Genomic DNA, 9,421 nt, shown 5'->3' with positions numbered 1-9,421 from the left:
TGCTTGATAGCGCGCGAAGGTCCGTTTACACCGGTTGTTAAACAACATCGTTATGGGGAAATGCAAGTTTGCGTCCAAATGGTTGGAAGATAAGGAGGAAGGGCAATCAATACTGTATATAGTAAATGTGAGGTAAAGCGTGTTGCCAAGGTAACCGGTTAGAACTCGAAGTGGCGATGAGGTCTTAAAATGTATGGAAAGGGTCTTAACAAAGGTCTTAAAAGGTTTTACATTGGACTTAAGGGTTCCTGCATATACCCTGAACAGACTTCAATGCTGTATTTGAATATGTTTTATTTTCTTTGGATAGCCCACAATCAATAGTTTAGCAAGAGGGGGGGCTGGAATATCTGAGCATTAACAACAAAAACAATCGACTGTGAATTATTAGATTTCCCCTAAATATCTGAAACTATTTTGAAGAGTTGCAATTTATTATATATTTTAAAAAAAAACCTTTTTCTTCAGCTGCTTCAAAGACCGGCAAGCAGAGCACTCTTCAGTTCAAGGCTGTGGGGAAGAAGCCCAAGAAGAGCGCGTCGGACGAGGAGTCGGACGAGGAGTCGGACGACATGTTTGACAATATGTCCGACGATGAAATGGATTCAGAGGAAGAGATCGCCCCCAGGGTCGGTCGGGCATCTAAAGGTGAATGTCAAATATTACTGCGATTACCCTGCGCGTCACTTTTCCATCTTATTTAAATCAAAGGCATTTCCTGAGACTAATGAGCTGTCCTGTTTCAGTTCAAACTGTTATGTTGTTTCTTCTAACCTAAATTCACAAAGCAGGATTGCTAAATCAAACCTTTCTGTTTTTTGTTTGTCAAGCTCCGGTGAAGTACAGCATGTCCGACAGTGAAGATGAGTTTGATGACGTGGGAAAGGAGAGTGCTCCTAAACGTAAAGCCGTTATCAGTGATGATGATAGCTTTCTCCCGGAGCCAATGGCCGACAGGGAAGTGGACTCTCCAGTCCCTCCCCCAAAAGCGTGAGTATAAACCACAAATAACTTGATGTATGACGTTTTTTTCAGTCACAATATTTACCTTTAACTCTGATTTATCCCTTTATCCCTTCGATGCAGGAAGAAGACGGCAATAAGCAAACCGGCAGCTAAAGCAGCTCAGGCCAAGTCGAGCTGTGAGTATATTAACGACATGTGAGCTGGAGAACTGTCGGGCCCCAGGTCAGAGTTTTAATTATTTCTCTTTGCGATGCTCTGCAGCTCAATCAGGTGATGCGGTGCCTGCTCCCAAAGCTCCAGTTCAACGTAAACCCAAAGCAGCCGCCCCGAAGAAACCTGCTGCTGCCAGGAAGCCGGCCGCAAAGAAGTCTCCAGGTATTTTGGAGTCAGCCGAATTAGGAACAGCTCAGTGTGGTTTATGTCCCACAGATTTAAAGACAGGTTCATGGTGAACTTTTGAATGTTTTATCAACGCTGTTTTCAGAATCAGAATACTTCATTTGTTCAGTTTGGTGGATGGTTACTCCATTTTGAAATAGAATTATTTTTTTTTAATAAACAATATTTTAAGAAAAATGTGCAATACGAGGCTACGAGAAAATAGAATAAAATATTTTAATCAAAATGTTAAAGGTCAAACTGCATTCAAAGTATAAAATAAATGGAATAATAATATTTGTATAAACAAAAGTTAAGTACAAATGTGTAATGGCAATAAAATCATTATTTAATTTTTCATTAAATGGTACCAATAAGTTATGCAACACTAGTTTTCCTCATGTGTCATATTTCTGGTATGCACATTTGGATAGGTTGGATCCTTAAAGTGCATGATGCCTAAAAGAGAAAAGTAAAATGCTTTTTAACCGACCTGCAATGTTATTTCTTCTGTTGATATAGTGCTCGATGTGAGGCAGCCATCCATCATGGATTCTCTCACCAAATCGAAACCGGTATCGAAAACCGCTGCCGAGAACTTCCCGTCGTTTGACTCCAGTGACTCGGAAGCTGAGGCCAAAGCTGCAAAGGCCAAGGCCAAGCCCAAGCCCGTTGTCAAGAGGAAACAGGTCCTTGACGACGACGACGACTCCTCCGACAGCTCGGGCGACCTCATGTCACGTCTGAAGGGTAAAACAACTGCCGGCAAGGTAAGTTCCTACTCTGAAAGGTCATTAGGGGTTAATTGATCATAAGTCCTGATGATTCATTCATTAGTTCTTTTAGGTGTTCTTTGACACTTTTCGAACTATTCATTGATTTGTTTTATTTAATAGTTAAACATTTTCTCCAGTGGACTCCTTTACTTCTTCCGTAACATTGTGACATCACTATGTAATACTTTAGCTTCTATTGGCTAGTGCTCCAACACATTGTACGTGATAGGCAAAGGCGCGGGACATCTCTAACCAATCACAACAGAGCCGGCCAGCTAACCAATCAGAGCAGGCTGGGCTCTGGTTTCAGACAGAGGGGGAAAAGATGTGCTGCAGTATGAGACAAATAAAGAGCTTTTTGAATATAAAAGCATGAAGACATGTCAGAGTGGAGGCAATAAATACAGAGATTAACCACAAAGTGAGCATAATAGGGCCCCTTTAATGTTAGACTGGTGGAGTTGGGATTGGGCACCCGAATGGTATATTTTAATTAAAGCTGAATATTTTCTCTTTCCTTGCAGAAAACCAAAAGGTGGGACGAGGACGAGAACTTCAATATTTCAGACCAGGAAGCAGTGGCTCCCGTTGCCACGGCAGTGCGAGAGGTGCCCGCACGTGCTCGCAAAGCTGTTGTCTACAAAGTGGACTCGGACTCGGACTCAAGTCAGTTTTAGATTTTGTATTAAAGACAGGTTCTTAGTTAAACTGTTTATGCCGTGTGATTAATATGACGTCATCTTTTATCACTTGAAGGATTGCTTTTGGCTTAAAAAGGCCTGCATTCCTGCATTCCCTAAAACATATCTCGTTTATTATAGCAAAAAATGTTCATCCTGTCAAAAATTTTAAAAAAAAGAAACAAAAAAAATGCTTACTCGTATGACTGTATTGAACTTCTTTGAAAGTCTTTTTTTAATGGCATTTTTGTATGTATTTTTTGTAATCCAGTCCTTTGTGTGTTGTCTTGTCCTGTAAATATTTCAATGGCTGTTCTTTTAACATTTAGAAAAATAAAGTTGACTTTTTGTTTGTATTGATTGTTCATTTTGCTTGGTGTTGTTTCTTCTTTGCTGCTAACAGACTTATCATTTGTCTGCACAAATTAGGTGTTCCATGTTGGAATGTCATAAGGAAGTGAAAGGAGGATAGAAGGGTATATTTAGTGGGATGGTGTTGACCCCACAAAGTTGATAAATCAATTTAGCGAAAATGAAGGCTATTAAACGGCATTTTCCAAGGTATTACATTTTTAGCTTGTTTTCAATAAGTATATAAATGGTCCAAAGAGGTTGTATTCTACAGTCTGCCTGAATGTAATCATTGCGTAGGTGTGTAGTGTGATTCTGTGTAGTTTATTTATGGCATCCCGTTGGATTTGAGGTCATCTGAACAGGACATCGCACGCTCACTGCTTGATAGCGCGCGAAGGTCCGTTTACGCCGGTTGTTAAACAACATCGTTATGGAGAAATGCAAGTCTGCGTCCAAATGGTTGGAAGATGAGGAGGAAGGACAATCAATACTGTATATAGTCAATGTGAGGTAAAGTGTGTCGCCAAGGTAACCGGTTAAAACTCCAAGTGGCGATGAGGTCTTAAAATGTATGGAAAGGGTCTTAAAGTGGGATTACATCTGACTTCAGGATTCCTGCATATACCACGTGTTAGAGAAATCTCACTTCTAACCGGCATCAGAAACCGGTTTATTACCAGGTAGATTGACGCGTATGAGGAATTTGACTTGATGTCATGTTGCATGTAAATAAAAGTAAAACACCATTATTAAAAAAATAAATAATTAAAAACCCAGATAACATTAAAAAAATATAAAAGATAATAACAAATATATCAGTATTTACATAGAAATAAAATATGGAATAAAAAATTCGGCAGTAATAAAATAAAAAACATTGTGTGCATTAATGTAATGCATAGAGTCTGAAGTGGCTGAGCCTCAAAATGGGATACATGTATTTATTATTCTTGCAAGAATGGAAGTAGTCGACACAAAGCATTTGGTACAACTAGTTCCTGAACAGTGTCCTTCACATGCTGATATACAAGAGAGGGAGTTACACCGACACAAGATGGAGAAGTACCGATTCAAAGCAGTATACAATGTTTTGTTCAGATTAGCTAAGGCCCACGTCAGAAATGATCATGCTCGTCCTATGCCTATCTCCCTAGAGGCTGAGTCATCATCTTAAGTCTTCTAGTTTATCAAATGCCTAAAACAGTGTGTCATGCTTCTCTTCTAGGTAATCATACATCTTGCTACACTGTTATACACTTGGGCCTTTGTTGGCACCTCTGTCCTTTAAAGAGAACAACAGGTTTCAGGTTATTTAAATATTTGGATAGGTAGGAACCATTCTTTCCAAATCTATAGGAATTAGCTTTAAAAAAAACTTCATTTACAGTTGTATTTTTTTCTTATCTAGTAAAATAAAGTCATACAAACAATAGGAAACAATAATTGTATTGAATACATTAGAGTTACAATCTTGATCTTTAAGCTCAATATAGATTGGCATGTGTATGTACTGCTAACTGGATGAAGTACATGTAAAATGAATCAAAAGGTTGCTTTTCAAGAGTTGCATGTTGTCTAATTTGGCCGGGGAAACTGTTGGTACAGTTCTTCCTGCCATTTAGGAAGCTCTTTGAAATGCTCATCAAGACTTTTCCTTTCTTGGGTAAACATCACTTCTTGATCGGCACAGATTAGGACGTAGCAGGCATTTCCTTAACTGTAACCGCCCTCTCAATTATTATACCGGCATACTCCAACAACAGGCCATTTGGGGCAAGTGAGGAATATGTGCCTGTGTTCGCGAGAGCATAACGCGTGTTTGGACACCAATTGAATTTTTGAAATCCCTTTTTATCTGAGGACATATCCAAGTGGGACAAGACAATCAAGAAAAAAACAAAATAGGATTTTAAAGGATTATCAGAAAGGGTAGGTTTCTCATATCTCTGCATTAGGTTAATGAAATCCATAAGACCTAACATGTTGTCATCCATTTGCTTTGTTCTTAATGCTTCTTCTGGGTAAAATGTTCGACTTGTCTTAACTGTTGTCTAAAAGTAAAGGTAAAATGTGTGGAAAGTACTAATTGTACTTCACTGATGTCATGTGGTTTCAACTCTTTTAAAATGTCTTTAAGATAAGGTGTGAAACAAAAACCGAAAGAGTTTACCTGAGACCTATTTTATTGTTTTATTTCTTATAATAACTGCCTAAATTGCTGTCATTTCAAGAGGTATAATCATGTTTATTTTATGGTTTCAGGTTATTCAACGTTGAATCCTATCACAGCTTTTTGCACCCTAGACCGACCTTTAGATTGGTTGGATTAGTTTCATAATGAGCTGTAAATTGGAGGTAATAAGATACTCTTCAGTTTCTTTCTTTAACCACACAGCTTTTGCTCTGAGAAGGACTGTTGGATAAATCTCCAGACTTTCAAGAAGCCATACCCGAGACAGCGCTGCAATCATGGGGGAATGGGGCTTCCTCGGTGGTCTCTTTGATAGCCTCCAGGTCCACTCGCCGATGCTTGGACGTTTCTGGCTCTTGTTGATGCTTGTTTTTCGGATTCTGATCCTGGGAACTGTAGCCAGTGACCTGTTTGACGACGAGCAAGAGGAGTTTGCCTGCAACACCCTCCAGCCGGGCTGCAAACAGGTGTGCTACGACATGGCCTTCCCCATCTCCCAGTACAGATTCTGGGTGTTTCACATCGTCCTCATCGCCACCCCTTCCCTGGTTTTCCTCATGTATGCCATGCATCACAACAACAAGAGGACCAGCCAGAATAAGACCCAAGTCTACAGAGAAGAGCTCCGTTTAAGGGGGCTTTACATGATCAACGTGGCCTTCCGCATGTTGGCAGAAATCGGCTTTCTCGTGGGCCAGTGGATGTTGTATGGATTCACGGTGGAGGCCCAGTTCCCATGTAGCCGCTTCCCCTGCCCCTACACTGTGGACTGCTTCACCTCCCGCCCTGCAGAGAAAACCATCTTCCTCCGCTTCTACTTTGCCATAGGGTTGATATCGGCGATTTCCAGCTGTGTGGAACTTTTCTACGGCTCCATCAAGTGGTTCTGCTGCTCAAGCCCTCCGACCCCGACCCCGGAGCACCAGAACCTTGACAACTTTGAGAAAGAAGAAAAGACTGTGTCGGAGAGCCTGCGCGGCAGCATGAGGCATAAAGGAGGAACAGTGAGGAGCAACACGAGTAGGAAAAGCTCCAGCATTGGACACAAAAGCAGGGGTGGAAGATATTTGAGCAGCAAGGCATTCATGGTGTGAGACAAACTTGATTTGTTATGGTGCGATCACTTGTTTTTTACTCAATGTTATTATTATATAAGTAATTACTGTATGGCATTTCACATACATGCATCTCACTGTTAATGGTAGAAGGAGACATCATGATAAAGTGTTTAGGAGACAGTCATAAGAGAAGGAAATGAGCAAAGACGAGAGAGAACTGATTGCACTTTGAACACTTGATGACTTGTTTGGTCTCATGAATCATTACAGACCGTAAATGCTTCAGGAGGGGAAACAACAGGATTAAACTTGATTGAGTTGTTTAACACTGATTGCTCTTTGTTTGAAAGAGAACTGATTGTACTTCCATCAGACACACCCTTGATTGAAGTCAAAATCTGTACACTAAGGGAAATGTAAACGGAATTAGGGATGTCACAATATACCGTATTGACAAGCCTGATATTTAAATACACAAATAATGTTTGATACACACACTCATTGTGTATGCTTTTGTACAGTTAGGTTTAAAAACTTTCTTTCCACCTCTCTACACTTTCGAGAAAAGAGATTTAAACGCACAATGATTGAAGGCTAAACATGGTAGCATTTTATATTTTCTTTATTATTGTGAAAAATCTTTTTGACATATTAGATTTAACCCATAAGGACCCACGGACACAGGTGTCACATGACCTTTAAATGTTCAGGAAAGTTCCTTATACGAAGTCCCTAAGTGACACACCCTGAACAGTCTGGTGGGTCATGGTCCAGGTCATTTGATTTCGTGTTCCCAAAACAACATGTCCAAGATGTCGATGTGCCAGAATAACACATGTGACAGTCCTGCCTCAAAACCCACCTCTTCAACTCTGTATCCATAAGCCCCCCCCTCTCAACTTGTCAGAAATGTGTTCTAGGTGGTCCATTTAGTCTACATTATGTTCCCCTTCATTTTTCCAAAAGTAGAAATGGGTCCGGATTCTTATGGGTTAAATTATCTGCTTTCTTACAGTTAAAGCGGCTCAAGGGCACTCTGTAGCCAAGTAGTTTAGTAGCTTAGCTTAGACTGAAACACTGGAAACAGGGAAACAAACAGCTACTTTAATTTGATCGATAGCTACCTATCAACACTTTATACATAAAGGCTATCTTTTCACTTGTGTTACCCACAGAAAAAAACCAAAAGTGTGTAAAAACAATGTTACGGTTTCTAGCCAATCCCTGCTATCTGCAGCTAGCTGTTAGCCCTTTCGGTTTTGTGCAAAGCTAAGCTACATTGGAGAGTCATATTAATATATCTCAAGAAGAAAACAAATTAGATTATTTCCCAAAATGTGAAACTTTCTCTTTAAGTATGGTTAGATGGTGTGACCACATTATATTATATAATGAGGCATTAACATATCAGTTAAGGAATTATAAGTTTAGCAGCAGTGGTTGCTCAGGTTTGACATTACCTCCATGTTTAACATGACCATAATTCATGGGTTATATTTCTTGTAATGCTATACCTTATAGGCCTACACTAATTTACTTTTCACATGGCTGGATAGTTTATTGGTACTATATGAGTGCAATGAATGTGATGAAGTAGGCTATGGTGACTTTCACACAGCTTTTTTCTGATTATTATTATTATTATTATATAAAACTGTTGTTGCTTCATGTCAGAAACAAGCTGAATGGCATTGTTGCTTTGTTCCTCCTGCACAACGTTAATTCCATTGCATTGTAAATGTTGTCCTACCTATGATGAAAAAGACTTCAATCAAACCTGCCTCATATTATCACGTTTCACCTGCAATACATGAATATTAAAGTTCCCCTTCAGTCAAAAATGTGTTTTCTTATCTTTGCTTCACTTTGCTGTTTGGAAAGAATTTCACAATATGAGGTGGTTTTCACTTTCAATGGAAATGTTTCAGCCACAACATAGGCTTTTAGACTAAAATATCTTAAACCTTTGCAGTACAAAATTATGAGGACAATCCATCTTACACTCTGATTATCTATTATCTGACTGGAAAATGTTTTGTAAGAAAATGTTGAGATAACACAGTATTAAGCAAATAATCTTGCATTAGCAGCACCCCCATCATTCTCCTCTGAGGTGCATTTTGTCTCCAGCAGGTGGCAGTGGTGGATCAGAAAATGATGTCTGAATTATTTGAACTATTAGGCTTTCATTTCCAGTAAGATGACTTCATTTACAGCCAAAATATCTCACTGACAGCATTGCCAAGTTTGACTCACCAGAGGCAGATCTTTTTTCTTAAGACCTCTGCATGACACCACTGTATTTAATGTACATTATCAAGCCAATTGAAAAAAACTATTGAAGTTCTTTGTTTTTAATGATTAATGTAGTAAGAAAAAAATGCAATTGTTGTTTGAAGACAGATCCAAGAGGCTCATCTACACACAAAGCTATCTACTCTCCAAAGAAGCTTATTTTTGACTCAAAAGATCCTCCCAGAAACACACGCACCTCCCGCTATTCCCTGGACGCATCATATATGCAGATTGCAAAGCGGTTCAGGCTCTTTGATGTGCGTGGTACAGAATTCTAGATGTGTTTTATATAACTACTCAAGAGGGAAAGGAAGGAAGAGGATTACCATCAAACTTTCCCTGTTTCCTTTTGTCTGCCTGCGTCGCCACATTTCCCTGTCAAACTGGAAGTATTCCTGTTTCTGACTTCCTATGTCATCTCCATCAGAATCTCTTTGTGTTTTTTCCTTTTTACATGCATCACTCTGTCTCTTCTGGATCAGGGGAGGCCTCGCTGCTGGAGTCTATCTCAAAGAAAATGTAGGCCATCTGTTTTCACCGACTCCCTTCACACCAATACGGAGGAGGAGATGGAAGTGATAACATCTTTATTTGCGTCTATCCCTCCTCCTCCTCCTACTCCTTTTTCAATTTTCCCTTCACCTTCAATGAGACACTTCAGGGGCTCCCTGTGCTCCACCTGTGTCCCCACTTTGTGCCTTTGAGGCCCTCTCTGTACACACC

At 39.8% G+C, this 9,421-nt stretch overlaps 2 protein-coding genes across 2 annotated transcripts in view; both read left to right on the top strand.

Moving 5' to 3' along the window:
* The window catches only part of top2a (DNA topoisomerase II alpha), a 21,291-nt gene extending 18,126 nt beyond the window's left edge, over window positions 1-3,165 (top strand). Inside the window, exons 24-29 of the mRNA XM_010772202.1 lie at window positions 469-648; window positions 831-990; window positions 1,087-1,142; window positions 1,228-1,341; window positions 1,867-2,114; window positions 2,645-3,165. Coding sequence (XP_010770504.1) covers window positions 469-648; window positions 831-990; window positions 1,087-1,142; window positions 1,228-1,341; window positions 1,867-2,114; window positions 2,645-2,797 — 911 coding nt within the window. The 3' untranslated portion in view covers window positions 2,798-3,165. The remainder of the gene's footprint in view (window positions 1-468; window positions 649-830; window positions 991-1,086; window positions 1,143-1,227; window positions 1,342-1,866; window positions 2,115-2,644) is intronic.
* A 1,844-nt stretch (window positions 3,166-5,009) lies between these two features.
* Window positions 5,010-8,069, top strand: LOC104946367 (gap junction delta-3 protein-like). The gene is made up of 2 exons (XM_010772191.1): window positions 5,010-5,083; window positions 5,417-8,069. Exon 2 carries the CDS (start codon window positions 5,624-5,626, stop codon window positions 6,437-6,439), a length of 816 nt encoding a protein of 271 aa, XP_010770493.1. The 5' UTR covers window positions 5,010-5,083; window positions 5,417-5,623; the 3' UTR covers window positions 6,440-8,069.
* The last annotated feature ends 1,352 nt before the right edge of the window (window positions 8,070-9,421 follow it).

This window comes from Notothenia coriiceps, unplaced genomic scaffold (genome assembly GCF_000735185.1).
Source record: "Notothenia coriiceps isolate Sejong01 unplaced genomic scaffold, NC01 NC01_scaffold00010968, whole genome shotgun sequence".
NCBI lineage: Eukaryota > Metazoa > Chordata > Actinopteri > Perciformes > Nototheniidae > Notothenia > Notothenia coriiceps.
The sequence above is the reverse complement of the archived record's forward strand: the minus strand, read 5'-3'. Positions and strand labels throughout refer to the sequence as shown.

What these genes read in the sequence shown, in the direction of transcription:
- LOC104946367 (XM_010772191.1), top strand. Translation starts at nt 5,624, where the DNA reads ATGGGGGAATGGGGCTTCCTCGGTGGTCTCTTTGATAGCCTCCAGGTC.